Source organism: Durio zibethinus, chromosome 10, assembly GCF_047325235.1.
Source record: "Durio zibethinus cultivar Kanyao isolate XHJ-2024 chromosome 10, ASM4732523v1, whole genome shotgun sequence".
Taxonomy (NCBI): domain Eukaryota; kingdom Viridiplantae; phylum Streptophyta; class Magnoliopsida; order Malvales; family Malvaceae; genus Durio; species Durio zibethinus.
In genome coordinates, this window is record NC_143171.1 from 9,540,456 (window position 1) to 9,557,954 (window position 17,499).

At 27.4% G+C, this 17,499-nt stretch overlaps 1 protein-coding gene across 1 annotated transcript; it reads left to right on the plus strand.

Annotated features, from left to right (window-relative positions):
• Positions 1-1,018: 1,018 nt before the first annotated feature.
• On the plus strand, positions 1,019-17,345 carry LOC111293290 (alpha-mannosidase-like). The gene is made up of 29 exons (XM_089766728.1): positions 1,019-1,270; positions 1,415-1,498; positions 1,791-1,879; positions 1,964-2,138; positions 2,285-2,406; positions 2,495-2,576; positions 2,666-2,737; positions 2,916-3,029; positions 3,312-3,412; positions 3,536-3,629; positions 3,962-4,129; positions 4,253-4,342; positions 4,566-4,631; positions 4,755-4,811; positions 5,174-5,390; positions 5,557-5,693; positions 6,048-6,113; positions 6,213-6,272; positions 6,417-6,488; positions 6,716-6,763; positions 6,982-7,101; positions 15,320-15,385; positions 15,779-15,891; positions 16,001-16,085; positions 16,322-16,432; positions 16,506-16,601; positions 16,680-16,727; positions 16,908-16,976; positions 17,076-17,345. Exons 1-29 carry the CDS (start codon positions 1,049-1,051, stop codon positions 17,262-17,264), a joined length of 3,033 nt encoding a protein of 1,010 aa, XP_089622854.1. The 5' UTR covers positions 1,019-1,048; the 3' UTR covers positions 17,265-17,345.
• Positions 17,346-17,499: the final 154 nt, after the last annotated feature.

Sequence of the window (17,499 nt, forward strand, 5' to 3'; positions counted from 1 at the left end):
TTCATGTTAAATTCGAATATTAAATATATATTAGTTTTAAATCAAATTTTAAATTAAAAAATAAAAATATAAAAAAATAAAATAGAATTATATAATTTTATTAACTTTTTTATATATTTTAAATTTTTATAAAATAAACAATAATTATTTATATTAAAATTCATTTACATATATTAAAATTTTATTAAAATAATATATAAAAAACAAAAAAAAATTAATTTAAAATCGATAAATCTCTCAACTTGTGGCTGCCAGATCTGACTGCCCCATCCTTATCGTCTGATAAACCTTTTCCACGACAGTCAACTTCAATAAGAAAGACAAATACTTCTTACTATTTACTATAAAAAATGATCACAAGTAATTTTAATTACAGTAAAATATATGATATTTTAGTTTTAAAAATTTTTAATGTAATATTTAAATTATAAATTTATTAATAATATAATATTTAAAAATTATTTATTTTACATAAATTATTATTTAAAAATAATCATATCAAAAATAAATATTATATTAATTAATAAATTCATAATTTAAATATCATATTAAAAAATTTTTAAATTGTTTCATAGACATTATTATAATTTAAGAATCATCCTCTACATTAACCATAATTACTAGTACTAATACTTCCAATCCACATTAATACCTATTTCCTACCCTTGGATTCATATATACCCAACAATGAGACAGATATCCAACGGCCAACACCTCACTGAATCATTTGCTTACTCTTCTGAGTTCTGAGTTCTGACCCACACAGACAGGGCCGTTAACCTCAGAATCCTTCAGTCAAAATTTTGCATCTTTGAAACTTAACATTCTATGGAATAGTGAATTCTTTATAGAAAAATCTATTCAATCCCTTTAAAAACTCCGCTAAAAACTGAGTGGCGGACCCTCCAACCAACAAATGCCAGAAAGAGTCATTTGTCCTTTTTTTATTGCCATAAATGATTCTTGGTATTAACTTTTGGGGGTCTATGAATTGAACAATGACAGCAGTGCAAAAACTGAATAATTGCTAGGTGAAAAGATACTGAAAATGAGAAAACGTGAGGGTTGTTTAGCTTCAACTTTTGTTGTTCTTGTTGTTGTTTGCAGTTTGTATGTGAAAACAGTCAAAGGAGTGTACATCAAGTACAATACCGGAGCTGGGATTGTTCCTGGCAAACTGAACATTCATTTGGTCCCACATTCGCATGATGATGTTGGCTGGTTGAAGACTATTGATCAGTACTATGTTGGATCAAACAACAGCATTCAGGTTGATTCATATTTTGGCTTTGACCTTGTTAATATTACGATTTTACTTATTATTATCAGTTATGGATCTACAGGAGGTTGCTGTCTTTAGTTTTGATTTTTGGTGATTTTTTATGTTTTTAAGTGGATTTTTTTTTATCTGCAGGGTGCTTGTGTTCAGAATGTGCTGGATTCAGTTATTGAAGCATTGCTTCGTAACTCAAATAGGAAGTTTGTGTTTGCTGAGATGGTAAATAAATACAATTGATTACTATTGGATTTCCTTTTGCAGTAACTCTGATTATGTTTGTAATGAAAAAGAAAAGCTCTTATTTTAATTTTGATCTTTGAAATTATAATAATTTGTGCATTCATTCTTTAAGAACTTCCTGTTGGGGTTCTTTGAATACCTGAAATAAGCCTAGTTAGAAGTTTGACAGGTTTGGTTTCCTGTTAGAAGAATAATTTTGTGATAGTAATCTCAAACTATTCATCTAATTCTAACTTGCTAGTCTAATTATAAAGTTTGATATGAATTGTAGGCCTTTTTCCAAAGATGGTGGACAGAACAAAGTCTGGAAATACAAGAACAAGTCAAAAAACTTGTAGATGCTGGCCGATTGGAATTCGTGTATGTTGATTACCAAGCAACTTGAAATTTCGAATTTTGATTATTGCATATCTATGTAACCTGCCTTTCGAGATTTATCTGCAGTAATGGTGGTTGGTGTATGCATGATGAAGCCACAGCCCATTATATAGACATGATTGATCAAACAACTTTAGGTCATCGTGTGATAAAGGAGCAATTCAACAAGGTTCCTCGTGTTGGATGGCAAATTGATCCTTTTGGTCATTCTACTGTGCAAGGTTACCTATTTGGTGCTGAGGTGCATAATTCAATCAGTTTGTTGATCAATTCATTCCTTTTTCAGGATAATTACTATATTCATGAACAAAGCTTAACCAACTTCTTGTTTCCACTTATTTAATATGAAGAAATGACACATTTTGGTTGATTACATTGTTCCTGCAGCTAGGTTTTGATTCAATGCACTTTGCAAGAATAGATTATCAGGATAGAGCACAAAGGAAGAATGACAAAACTCTGGAGGTTATATGGCGTGGGTCTAAAACTTTTGGTTCTTCAGCTCAGGTTTGAAATTGAAAATCCTGCAATTTTAACCTTTTCTTGCTGTTAGGAGTTTGTTTGTATTAACCTTTTACTTGTTGGGCTCCCTGCAGGTTTTGCCAACGCTTTTCCTGTTCATTATAGTCCTCCTAATGGTTTTGATTTCGAAGTGGATGATGACGGTGTGCCTGTCCAGGTTCTAATGTTTAACAGGAGTCATGTTATCTATATATTGGCTGTTGTTGACAATAAGTGTTCATCATGTATTACTTTCTATGACTGCAGGATAATCCTCTTCTATTTGATTACAATGTTGAACAGCGGGTTAATGATTTTATTAATGCTGCGATGACCCAAGTAAACTGTTTTATCTTTTTTCCATTTGTTGCTTCTGGAGTTGGGGGCTTAACTATTAGAATCATGTTGTCTTATGGCTTCTAAATGTTGTACTTTTTTAGCATTTTCTGCAGTGTGAGGTGAACCATGCATAAGCATGCATATTTATGACAGTTAATTTTCCCTCCAATCTGTCCAGGCAAATGTGACAAGGACAAACCATATCATGTGGACAATGGGAGATGATTTCCAGTACCAATTTGCTGAGTCCTGGTTCAGGCAGATGGACAAATTAATTCACTATGTTAACAAGGTAGTTCAAATGACAAAATCAATTTAAACACTGGATTTTCTGAGCTTGAACTTACCCTTGATGCACAATAGGTTGGTGATGTGTTCAGGGCAAATCCATTAATATTGTATCAAACTGTATATACTTGTTCATGTTATGATGCACTACTCCTTGATTTTTATGGTCATGTAATTAAGTTTAAATAGCTAAAGAAATCTGTGACTGCGGACACAAAATTTGGTTTGATTTTCCACTTTGTCTGCCTCTTGGTATCTCATTATTATTTGTGCTTAATTTTCCCAGGATGGCCGAGTGAATGCCTTGTATTCTACACCATCCATCTATACTGATGCAAAAAATGCTGCAAATGAATCATGGCCACGTAAAACTGATGACTATTTTCCGTAAGCAATACATGTTCTTGTCCTTGTCATTATTCTCATCCTCCTTTGGTTTAACCCTTTTTCTTTTCCGGTTCACTAACTTAGACTAATGTGCACATATGCTTGTCTGATGATTCTTGACAGTTATGCAGACAGCCAAAATGCTTATTGGACTGGATATTTCACAAGTCGGCCAGCCTTGAAAAGATTTGTTCGGATGCTTAGTGGATATTATTTGGTATGACATCAAAATCACTCCTATTTCTTGGGCAGAAATGTTGAACTAGAACGAGATAACAAGGAACTTTTTTGCTAAATAAACTGCATTTGCTTGATGAAGGTTTTGTGTCTACCCAAAACCTTCCCTGAGACTCAACTATTCTGTTTGCTTTTTATTCAAAACTTCCCTTCCAGTTTTTGTTGCCACAAATTTGCTGGATCAAGACCTTTGTATATGAGTTGTCATAAGATTTGCCATATGGATGCAAAGCAGTCTGACTGTGGGATGGAGCCTCTTTGTGTATGTTGATAATGGTAAATTTGAACTGATTTTTCCTATATTTTAAATAGGCAGCAAGACAACTTGAATTCTTGGTGGGAAAGAGATTAAATGGTCCCAATACTTTTGCTTTGGGAGATGCTCTAGGTATTGTACAGCACCATGATGCCATCACTGGTACTGCCAGACAGCATACAACAAATGACTACTCAAAACGCCTTTCCATAGGAGTCACTGAGGTTGGCAGATAACTTCCCCCTTAGTTTGAACCTCTTGGTTTGTTTTCATAGCTTGCAATATTATTTTTCATGTATTTCGGATTTCTATTTTTGGCCTTTAAAACTGAACAACTTACATCACAGGCTGAAGCTGTTGTATCTACTGCTCTGTCATGCCTAACTAAGAAAAATTCCAGACATAAATGCAAAGAAGCTGCATTGACATTTAGCCAGGTAAGGCATTAAGACGTGTTAATGTCTCCTTATCTGGAATGATGAGACGGTTCCTTGTGTTTCACATATTCAAGTTTTTTATTTTTTCCAAAGTTCATTATCTTTTTTCATCATGATTCACGGATTTCATCTGGCAAAAGAACCTATACATTTGCTGCAATTTTACTTTTAAATTAGTTTCCTTTCTTGGCCTAACACTGCTACTTTCCACCATTTCTAACAGTGCCAATTAGTCAACATCAGTTACTGTCCACCAACAGAGAAGGATATTCCAGAAGGGAAGAGCTTGGTAACTTTTGTGCATTTTTCTAGTTTTGTTTTCAATGATGCATTGTTGAAATTTGATTCACTTTTTGATCCAAAATAATGTTAGAGGACATGTCATTCACCTTTTGTAAATGGTCACTTTCAGGTGGTGGTGGCATATAATCCTCTTGCATGGGATCGTACTGAAATTGTTAGAATACCAGTGAGTAAATTTTGATGTTCTCTTCATGGAATTTTAGATCAAATAATGTCTCTATAAGACAAAGTTTGTGCAATGATCATATGCTCAGTACATAGGAAAGATTCAATGAGCTTTTCCAGGAAAGGAATTTACCTGATTTCAGAAAATAGAATGGATAATTGATTGAAAGCATTAAGTAGGATTTATAAACAGTTGGTGAAGTCCAACTAGTTCTCTGCACTTTAGTAAGGCTACAGCTATGTTCTGGTTTCTGTTAATTTAGTATAGTGGTGCAACTTTTGTGTCCTGTCTAGAACCGCAAGGGTAACATAAATAAGAATTATTGCCTCTTTAATCTGATATGGCAGTGATACCATTTACAGGTTAATCATGCCGATCTTGTTGTCCTAGATTCCACTGGAAATAACATCGACACACAATATTTAGATATGGATAATGTTACAAGAAATGTAAGGGACTTTTATACAAAGGCTTACTTGGGACTGTCATCGGATATGGTTCCTAAGTACTGGCTACTTTTTCAAGCATCTGTACCACCACTTGGTTGGAATACTTACTTCATTTCTAAGGGAGCTATAGGTAGGTGTTTCATTTCTTTTACATCCAGCACTTGACTGTTGTTGAAGTTTATTTAAGTTAAAACCAATTCTAAACTCTTGAAGCCAATATGCAAATAGGAAAATCCTGTTATGGGAAGTTTATTTTCTTACTTGATCTAATCTATCTTTTTATTACAATGGTGTAGGACAAGGCAGAGTCGGAATTATCTCAGCAACAACCACTCCAGAAAATGGGAAATTTGAAATCGGAAATGGAAATCTAAAGATGTCTTTTTCTACAAGTTCTGGACAACTCCAACGAATGTATAATTCTAGAACACGAGTAAGTTGTTACCAATTTCCAGACATTGAGCATGAGATTTAAGTCTCTTGATCTGTTGCCTGTTGGTTATACATGATCTGCAGTGGACTAAGTTACAACTACACAACTTTTCTTATTTATCAAAGCCATCAGTTGAAAGTGCAGTCTACATTTGTCTTTTTTTTTCTTCTTCCCTCTTTGTTGTTCTCTGCTCTTATTTTTATTTAATAGCAGGCCTGTCATTAAATATTGGCATAGATGTTAAAGAAGTTAAATACCTCTTCAGCCATAGGTTTCCATTTGGTTATCTTTTAATTGTCTGAATGCGTGTTCAGTTACTTACTGGTAAACATTTTCAATTTCCCATTTTACCAGGTTGATGTACCAGTGCAGCAAAGCTACCTCTGGTATGGTTCAAGCCCCGGTGATGCTGATTCCCAGGTAAGCAATCACTGCACTTGGATTTCAAACATAAGAGTTCAAGCTGAGGTGGTGAGAGCCTGCTGAATGCCAGTTTTACAATGATGATGATTCTTACAGGCTTCTGGTGCATATTTATTCCGGCCTAATGGGGCACCTCCAACTGTTGTTTCAAGATCAGTAAGCCTCTTATTGAACATTGTCAAAACAGCATTGTGATAAGTTTATTCCATTGTGCACTATCCCTTAGATGCTATTAATGGAGTGGAGTCGAAGTTTCGAACTTAAATTTATTTTCTTAAAAATATTATTTTTGATCTTCAGGTGCCCTTAAAGGTCATTCATGGACCCCTAGTTGACGAGGTACACCAACAGTTTAATGAATGGATCTACCAGGTGATCATTTTTCTGAGTTCACTGCAGAGATTCAGGACACATTTTTAAACTGCAGAAACTTATTAAAGAGATTCTTAGTATTTTTTAAACTAATTTCTCTACCAAATAGTTGTTTATGACACGTTATTAGCCCTTACATAAATATATATATTCTTTTAAAGTTCACGCCTCCCTCTTCCCACAAAATTCTTAATTTGCTAATTTTTCTATTTATGTTCATTCATTAGGTCACCAGACTTTACAAAGACAAAGAGCATGCTGAAATCGAGTTCACTGTAAGGCACATCACTCTGGCTTAAACCTTATTTATCTGTTTTTTTTTTGGATGATATCCTCTAGGACCCTCGAACTATTGGAAAATATTTAATATGGTACTTGAATTAAAAAAATATATAATCAGGTACCTCAACTTCCAATCTGTGTATTATCTAAAGTACAAGTGTCATCTCTCATGATTCTTGCCGAGTGTTTCTGACAATTTTGTATTTTGAAGATCGGTCCAATTCCATTGGATGATGGTGTTGGAAAAGAGGTTATTACTCGGATGACAGCAAATATGGTCACAGACAAGGTGTTTTATACTGATTCTAATGGGAGAGACTTTATAAAGCGGGTAACTTCTGAAACATTCCTGTCTTTGAGTATCTGATATTAGTCTTTACTGACAGAACGTGAAGTTGTATTAGTTTCAACGACATGCTAGTTTAGCACGGGGGACATATATCATCTATCATCTATTTATCTATTTATATATAAAAGTACGAACTCCAAAAATATTAATAATGATCGATTTAAATATTTTTATAAATTTTTAAATTAACAAATTTATCTTTAAATATATAATTTTTAATAATTTATTTAAGTTTAATTTAAATCAATTAGAATTAAAAATAGTATTTATTTGAAATTAAACTATTTAAAATTTTGAAAATTTAATAATAAAAGTGTTAAAAGTGATTGAATAAAATGTCTTTAATAAATATTTTTATAAATTTTAATTTAAATGAATTTTTTTATTGTTAGACTTTTTTTTATAATTTGACTAAAAAAATATTAACAGTGATTTATTAAAATAGCATTAGTAATTTTTTAAATAAATTTTAATTTAAATGACTTTTTTTTATTATTGGACTTTCTTATAAGTAAAATGATTTTTTTTACATAAAATGAAAATAAAAATAAAACGTGATAAAAGTTGAATATGTGTAGGAATAAATAAATTATATGAAATTTGTTTCTTTAATTGTTGTAAAGAAAATTGTATATGTAGTTTATGTTGATAAATAAATTTATTAAAGATAATCATAATTAAATCATTTAGGCATATTTATTTTTTTCTATTTTTTCCTTTCAATTTTTTTGTTTTAATATGTTAACTAAATATATATGTTAATGATTTTATTATTTATATATTTCATGAGTTGATCATTTGATCATTCATAATATAATAAAATTTTTTTGTCCCTTAAAATATTCTTTAATATATCATTTTGTATAGTTTAGTTTGCCCTATATAATAATTATCTCTTTTGTATTTTTTCTCAAAAATTTTATAATTGTTATCCCATGAACAAAAATTACTATCAAGCCAAATGCAAATTAATTATATTCCCTCCACCAGTAATTAATATTATGTGATTCATTAAACACTTTAATTAAAATTTTCACCTATAGAATTAGATGATTTATAAGGTGATGGAGCTACCAGTTGCTCATGATTTAGTCTCATGAAATTGTCATATGAATTGTTCACATTGATTGAAATAATAATTGATTTAATTTTCTTTCAACTTTTACTTTAATATGCATGAAAATTTATGTTGTTAATGCTAAAAATGAAATCATTATAAATTATATAGGTATTACATAATAAGTTTGTCATTCATAGAATTAATTTTTTTTTTAAGAAAAAAATGGCAAATACCAAGATCAGGAATTTATTTCATTTTATTTTATTATTAAAACTTATATATTTTAATATTTTATATAATAAAAATTTATGTATAATAAAAATTTTTAAATAAAAAAAAATTTAAGCTTTTGGTTGATAGAACGTATAATTACCTTCAATTGATAGAAGTACTAATGGAAGATTATCCTAAGTAAAAAAAAAATGAGATGAAAGATTGATTGGTTATGCATAACTCCATTTTTTTCATATAACAAAGAAGGTTAGGGCTATATGATATTTCAATGAAAAATATACAAATGTATTGATTTCAAATTTTTTTTAAGATTAACATGGAACTCTTTTATTTGGGAAAACATTGTATACTCCTTCATTTTCTCTTTTAGGTTAATTGAAGAATATTTATTGTTTTATCAAAATTTTTAAAGTTACCATATTAGGTAATATTTGTTCAAAAGAATTAAAGTTTATCAAATTAATTATCATTATCACATTTAATATAAAAATATTATTATAAATTATAATTTAACTAAACTTAAAAATGATTTAAGAGCATTTATTAACAAAATTCATTTAGTAAATTTTTATTTAATTGTGTATTTAATATTTCAATCATTTTGAATTTTGATATTTCGTAATTTCGAGTTGGATTTTAGACTTAAGATTAGCATCCAATTAGCTTGAATTAAGTTTTATCATCTATTATTATTCATAGAATACCCAATTATTTACTTATCCAATTGAAAAATTTTGATTCAATAATTGGTGTATGCTCCTCTTTATTTAAAAACTTAGATTTAAATCATCCTAATTCGAAATTAAAAAAAATACATTTAATTATTTATAATTACATTTCACTTTAGAAATACTTTTAAAATTAATTAACTAATTCAACTACAAATGTAATAAAAATAAGACATTAACTATGAAAGGAAAAAACTTAAGTAAAAAACTTTTAAATTATTACAAAATATGAATAAAAAATATTGGATTTTGATTAAATTATTATTTTAATTTAGATTTTGGTTATATTCAATTATTTCAAGTTTTAAATAACTACCAAAAGTCTATTTGGATGGATGATGAAATTAGTTCCATGATATTGAAACAATGGTGGAGGTGAGATTAGTTACTATAGCAGTAAGATTACTTATTGTAGTAATAAGATTAAAATCAATGGTGAGATATGTATTTGAATGCAAAAGCACAATGACTATGAGGTGAATTATAATGAGAAGAGAAAATGACTAATATAGATACTAGATTAAATTTTAAATTATTTAACATTTATAAAATTATTAAATAATTAAAAACTTATTAAATTACCTTTTTAACCCTTAAGAACTACAAGATCACCCAAAGATGTCTTCGATATCCAAAGGTTGCGAACCAGCCATGAAACCATGTTCAATAAGTGGAATGCATTCGCTGTCCGTTTCTCACATTAAGTGGTAAGGGTCAGAAAAGGGCAATTAGTCATTCTTAAAACTAGCATTCTTAATAGGGATGGCAACGGTTATGTCAAGGTAGGTTTTTATTCGCTTCAAACCTAATCCGATTTTATATTTATAATATTCGAACTCGACTTGACCTAACGATTTTTTTATTTTTTTACTTAAACCTGACTTGATTTGAAATTCATAAAATATTATTTTTTAAATATAAAATATTATTTTTAATGTAAATATAAAATTAAATATATATAAATATAAAATTAAAAAATAATTTTTTATATATATACCAGGTTGGGTTAAGGCAAATTTGCTTAAAACCCGACCCCGACTTTATTCTACAATTACCCAGCTCAACCCGATTCAAAACTCGATTTAAAAAAAAATCGACCTTAAGAGGTCGGGCCAGGTCGAACCCATGAGGCACAAGTTGGGCTGCCATTCTTAGTTCTTAAGACCAAAGAGTTAGAAAAGGGAAATCTTTCAGTTCCTGGTTCTCTTATAGTTAGATTTTTTAAAACCACAATAATCCTTAGTTAGAATCGGATTCAACTCAGCACCTTTTGGGATTTTTAGGAGAGTTACTTTTTGGAAAGCACAATATGATAAAAATTGTTATTCCTTCTAAGAGACATGTTATGTCAGATCTAAGGCATCCTAATTCTATTGAGTAGGATGATAGTTTCTCATTTCTAATTTGTAAAATTATAATTTTGATCAAATCACACTTTGCAGTATACTAAAATCTGCAATTCTTTAAGAGATTTATCTAAAAGAATGGCAATATAACTAAGAAAACGTTACAAATACCATACATGAGTTATTAGACATGCTAGTTTTATATATCCCATTTGATATCTTCATATCCAAGAATAAATAAATTTAACTTCGCATTATTCATAAAATTTAATGTCCTATTTTTTATTTTTATGTTAAATAATAAATTTATTAATAAATAATTAAAAATTAATAAAAATAATAGTAATATATCAAATAATATTTTTTATTTTTATTATTTATGTAGTTATTTATTTTAAGTAAAAATAATAATAAACTATGCTTATATAATAATAAAATTTATTTGTTTATTAATTTATCATATTCAATTAAATATTAATAAAATTACTTCATAGTTTTTAAATAAAAAATCATAATAGAAAAAAAAATATTAAAATTTTTAGTGAATAGAAATACATTTAAGGGCAATATAAGAATGAATAAATTTTTTGAAGTAAAAAGGTCCACTTGGGACATTGGTAGTCCGCTTGACCCTTAACCCCCAATTTAAAATGACTTTTCAATACGATCAAAAAATTTAAATGCAATATATGTGATATTATCCAAACAATATCTATAGGGCGATTGTACTAAAAAGTTAAGCTATTCACACCTCATTAGAGGGAGCTAGCACCCTAACTAGCAATAAGTTATTGACTTTTTTAAATTAATTAAAATTAAGTCAAGTTGATTCATTTGTATAATTATGTATATTGTATAATTTTTAATTAAATTAAAAATTAAAATAAGTAAAAAAATTATTTATACTCAATTTGAGTTTTGAATGATTTCAAGTTTGAGTTTATTAATTTATATTATTTTAGCTATATTTTTATGATATTGGTAATAAATTTCAAAATAAAATAAAGGTAAAATATAATGAAAATTTAAGTGCAAAAGTAATTACTAATAATAATTATAAAAAAATAATTCTTATGTCCAAGTCTTGCAGAGATTAAAAAATATGTCTTATTTTAATAATTTTAACATTCGTATTACAGAAATATTAATTGAGATCAACGAGTTTATGGTCGTTCATTTATTAATTAAGTTGCTACTATATAGGTTGAAAGAAATAATTCAAACATTTATTTGAAGAGATATCATAGTGCATACTCATTCAAAAAGACAACATAGAGTTAAATATTATTTAAGTTATTATGATCCCTTACAATATTTTTTATAATTTTCAAATTGAGAAATTGATTGACATCAAAATACTAAAAAAAGGGTCATTTTGAATGATAGTAAAAGAATGAATAACAACTAAAGATATATAATCTTTTTGTTTAGTAAAAGAGATTTTTCATAGAGAATGCAAAAGTAATTATTGTGAATTTAATATTTTTAAATTTGTTGTCTGTTTAATTTTTATAAATTTTATTTAGTAAATTTGTTCTCATTACTTTTATAATAATATAACATAATTTTACTCAAAATTATATACTTAAAGATGGAAATGTAAGGCAAAGTTTATTACTTTCATTGGTGATAGAACACTTCAAAATTTTTAATTTTTTTATATGCAATTGTACTTCACTACTAGGTATGAAAACACATACACTAATAATTCAATCAAATTATCAATAAAACATGTCTTAATATGTGCTGTTTTACCATGAACTAAAAATTTTGATGAATATTTTAAAAATGTTGACTTAATATAAATTGTATATATTTAATTTAGTTTTAATACTTATATTGATGTAAAAAGTTATGATTTTAACTTATTATTACGTGTTAAATTATTAATAGTAAAAAGAGCATTTACTCGTACTTTTCAAGTAATTTACACTTGATTTTTTTCTTTCTTTACATCATCTAGCATACATTCTAGTTATTTTTTTTTTTGATATATACGTATTAATTATAACATATTAGTAGATAATTAATAATTAAAAACTTGAATATAATTAGTATAACTTAGTAGTAATCATCAATAAATTAATAAAAAATTAGTAATAATTTAATAGTAAATAAATGATAATTTAGTAGTCAATAATTAATAACATTTTAGTAAATCAGTAATAATATAATAATAAATGTATAATATCTTAATAGTAAATCAATTATAATATAATAATAAATACGTAACAATATCGTACTAAATCAAGGATAATTTAATAAAAAATAAGTAATAATTCAGTAGTTAATTATTAATAACTTAGTATTAAATCAATGATAATTTAATAGTAAATTAATTTCAGTTTAATAGTAATTAATTAATAGTAGTAAATCATAAATAACTTAGTAGTAAGTCAATTATAAATTAATAGTAAATAATTGAAAACTTAGTAATTAATAATTGAAAATTTAAAAGTAAATCAGTAACTAAGTAGTAAATTATCGATAACATAATAATTAATCATTGATAACTTAATAGTAAATCATGCAAATTTAATATAAATTAGTAATAATTGGTAGTAACTTATAGATAATTTAGTGATAAATTGGTGATAATTTTGTAATAAGTAATTGAAAATTAAGTACTAAATCAATGGTTAAATAATAGTAAATACAAGAAAATATAATAGTAAATCATTAATAATTTAGTACTAAATTGATAACTTAATAGTAAATCGCAAATAACATTATAGTAAATTATTAATAACTTAGTTTTAAATTAGTGATAATGTAGTAGTAAATTAATTGATCGTTGATAACTTTTTAGTAATCAACGATAAATTAATAATAAATTAGTTATAATTTTATAATAAATTATTAATAAATTAATGGTAAATCATCAATAATTTAATGATAAATCATTCATAATTTAATAGTAAATTATTCATAAATTAGTAGTAAATCATTGATAATTTGATAATAAATAATTTATATCTTAGTAGTAAATAATTGATAACTTAATTATCAATCATTAATAATTTTTTTTTGTACCAAAAGTTGTCAAGAATTGAACCCTAATTATTAGCATAAATTAAGATAAAACTTTCAATTTGGGATTAGGATAAACCTAGTATGAACTTATTCAATAAAAATTTAATGAAAAAAAATCTAAACTTGAATAAATTAATAATGTTATTATATAAAAAAATTATCTCATATATTATTAGTGGATTTTTATATTTCATGTTTTGTAATTGTAAATACATAACAACATATTAATAATTAATGATACGTTAATAGAAAATAATTGATAATTTAATAATAAATCAATAATAACTTAGTAGCAATGATAACTTAATAGTAAATTAATTTCAATTTAATAGTAATGAAATTGATAAACTTAGTAGTAAATGATAAATAAATTAGTAGTACTTAATCAATGATTATTTAATAGTAAATCATGGATAATATAATATAAATTAGTAATAAATTGATAATGAATCATGATTAATTTAATAATAAATTTGTGATAATTTTGTAATAAATAATTGAAAATTAAGTAGTAAATCAATGATAATATAGTTGTAAATGTATAATAACATAATAGTAAATTGTTAATAATTTAGATGTAAATTATTAATAACTTAATAGTAAATCACTAATAACTTAATTGTGAATCAATAATAATTTAGTAGTAAATTGATTAATCATTTATAACTTTGTAATAAATCATTAATAAATTAATAGTAAATTCAATTATAATTTTATAACAAATCATCAGTAACTTAGTAATAATTATCAATGATTTAATAATAAATCAGTCATAATTTAGTAGTAAATTATTCATAAATCAGTGCTAATTTAGTAGTAAATCATTGATAATTTAGTAGTATATCATTGTTAACTTAGTAGGAAATCTCTGATAATATAATAGTTAATTTAACAATTTTAAGTATAAAATATTTTTTTAATAATTGACAATTAAGTTATAATTGAGTGTATCTTAAAAAAAACTCAATAATAACTTAATTGTTAATTAGTAATAAAACTTTTTATACTTGACATTGTTAGAATTGAATCTTGATTACCAACAGAAAATGAGTTAGAAATTTTATTTTGGGAGGCTAAGAAAAACCTCCTATAAATCTATTCAATAAAGAAAATTTAGTGAAAAAATTTTAAATTTGAATAAAACAATAATATCATTAAATATATGATGAAACAAATTTTATCAATAATTACTACAAGTATATCATAAATTATCAAAAATTTATTAAAATTATATTAAGAGGTTACTAAAATTTTATAAAAAATTATCCAAATTTTATCAATGATTATCAAAATTATATCATAAGTTACCAAAATTGTATAAAAAATTACTAAAATTTTATCAAAGGTTTTCAAAATTAAAATTATATTAAAAGTTATAAAAATTTACTTATATTATACCAAAATTAAAATTAAATTATTAGTATTTATCATTATTATTATTATATAAAAATTTTTTATTAAAATAAATTTTTATAAATAAAAATTACACGTGCACATGTGTCAAAAACTAATATATATATATATATATCTTCTCATCATAATGATCTCGCATGCCTTGTGCTTTTCCATGAGATTTTATCCAACAAAATGTACAACAGACTACCTAATAATGGGTTGTTGTCATATTTTCTTATTTTAAAAGTCTAAATACAAAAAATTATCTTCTTAAATATTGCAGCAAATTCCTTTTCTTACATTTTTAGGTTTCTAACAGCATTATGGCTATAAATCCATTCTGATTCACATGATGGCTATTATACTGCCAACCTGAAACGTATGATCATGGCTTTTTTTTTCAGGTTCGAGACTTCAGAGAAGATTGGAACCTTACAGTTACTCAACCTGTAGCGGGAAATTATTATCCAGTAATTTCTCAATCCTAGTTTATCTAACAGTACTGAAATAGATACGAGTTAAAACTCACGTTGATTACTTAGCTTGAGACTTGCCCAGCTGGCCAACATCTATGCAAAATGTTCATTGCTATCAGCTATGAGTGTTAGTTAAATGTCAGGCAGCTTGAGCTTAGTTTTGATCTTCACTTTTTACTTTTCAGTACTTCATAGATGTGTTAAGAGTCAATAGCATTTTACAGCATCATTTAACTGTAATTATTCACCATCTCTGGTTATCTCTATAGGTTTTCATGGTATGGACTGAGATGGTTCAGGCATTTCATTTTCATTGTAAAATATTGATGCTTGAAATAATACTCCTATACTGATTGTGTGAAATCAATATTTGTCTAACTTTTCCAGATTAACCTTGGAATCTGTACTATGGATAAGAAATTTGAATTCTCTGTATTGGTTGATCGCGCCACCGGAGGATCCAGCATTAAAGATGGAGAAGTAGAATTAATGCTTCACAGGTTTCCTTCACTTTCTGCTTTAAACATTCACACAGGGCTAATATATGCCTTTTAATGTAGACTAATGTATTGATATTGACCTGATAAACTCTCTTTTCTAATGCACTAGACGGATGCTCGAGGATGATTCCAGAGGAGTGGTTGGAGCCCTTGATGAAAGCATGTGTGTAGGAAGCAAATGCGAGGGACTGACGGTACATTCTGCCATTACAACAGCATTTTATTCAATATTCATTCAAATAATCTACTGGAATTGTGCCATGTTTTCCATCTTGATCAATAGTGGATAAAATTTCGAAATGTTGCACTATTATCATATAGAACTTCTGAAACTCAAAATGTTTCACATGTACCTTCTATATTGTTCATTCATCTACTCAAGCCCTATGCTGCAAACCTGCAATAATTTATTTGGATGGTTTTGGCCCAGATTCGAGGGAATTACTATATTAGCATCAACCAGATAGGGGAAGGCGCCCGTTGGCGTCGAACAACTGGTCAACAAGTTTACTCGCCTCTTCTTTTAGCTTTCACACATGAGGTATATATCCACTTGATTAATTGTGCCATAAAAATTTGTACATCATAACTGTATGAAATGATCGATCATTCAGAAAATGGAGACCTGGACGGCATCTCATTTGACAAAAGCAACTGCCATGGATCCAGGGTACAGCTTGCCGCTCAATGTCGTTTTAATTACTCTTCAGGTGACAGTTTTAACTTTAACCCATTTTTTAACATCTAATTTTCTACTTAAAATATCCTCTAAAATAGTAGTTTTGCAGGAAATGGATGATGGAAGTGTTCTTCTCCGTTTGGCACATCTGTATGAAGTAAGTGACTCCACATCCTAAGCTGCACCTGAAATTTCCATTAAACAACATCTTCTGCCCAATGGGGGCATTTTCCAATCACAGCCTAGTTATTTGGAAAACTACTAAAAATACATTAACATGATTCTTTCTTGGATTATAAAAATTTTGACTTGTGATTCTTGTGATTGTTTTTCTCAGGTGGGTGAAGATGCTACCTATTCAACTCTAGCTAAAGTTGAACTAAAGAAGATGTTCAATGGAAGAATGGTACGTATAGCTTTTGATTTATTTGTTTCAACGAAAAGCTAGCCATTTGTAACTAGCATTGAGCTGCCTTTTGGTGTTGATTGGTGTTACTTTTTTCAGATAAAGCAAGTGAAAGAAACGAGCTTGACAACAAACCAAGTGAAGTCAAAGATGAGGAAATTGTCATGGAAAGTAGAAGGTGACAATGGAAATGAACCCTCCCCTGTTAGAGGAGGCCCTATTAGTACTTCAACTCTTGTCGTCGAGCTTGGTCCCATGGAGATCCGCACTTTCCTGTTGATCTTTTAATCAATTTTTTACTAAACTAAGAAATAAACGTAATATTATCCCTTTCTTTATCAATTTGAGCTTGACTTTTGTGAGAAATAATTTCAAAGTAAAATCCGGAATATATAAATTGAAGTAAGAGAATAGATACTTAGATCATTCATCCTAAAAGAAATTATATCAAACGAAATCTGGAAATACCTACTGTCTTGTAAAAAAAATAATGTTGTATATTTTCTCTATATTTGGTAATTGG

Excerpts from the sequence above, each read along its gene's own strand:
- LOC111293290 (XM_089766728.1), top strand. The coding sequence starts at position 1,049 with ATGAGAAAACGTGAGGGTTGTTTAGCTTCAACTTTTGTTGTTCTTGTT. Across the intron at positions 2,139-2,284 it reads GTTACCTATTTGGTGCTGAG|CTAGGTTTTGATTCAATGCA; the intron begins GTGCATAATTCA and ends TTGTTCCTGCAG. Across the intron at positions 15,892-16,000 it reads GTAGAATTAATGCTTCACAG|ACGGATGCTCGAGGATGATT; the intron begins GTTTCCTTCACT and ends CTAATGCACTAG.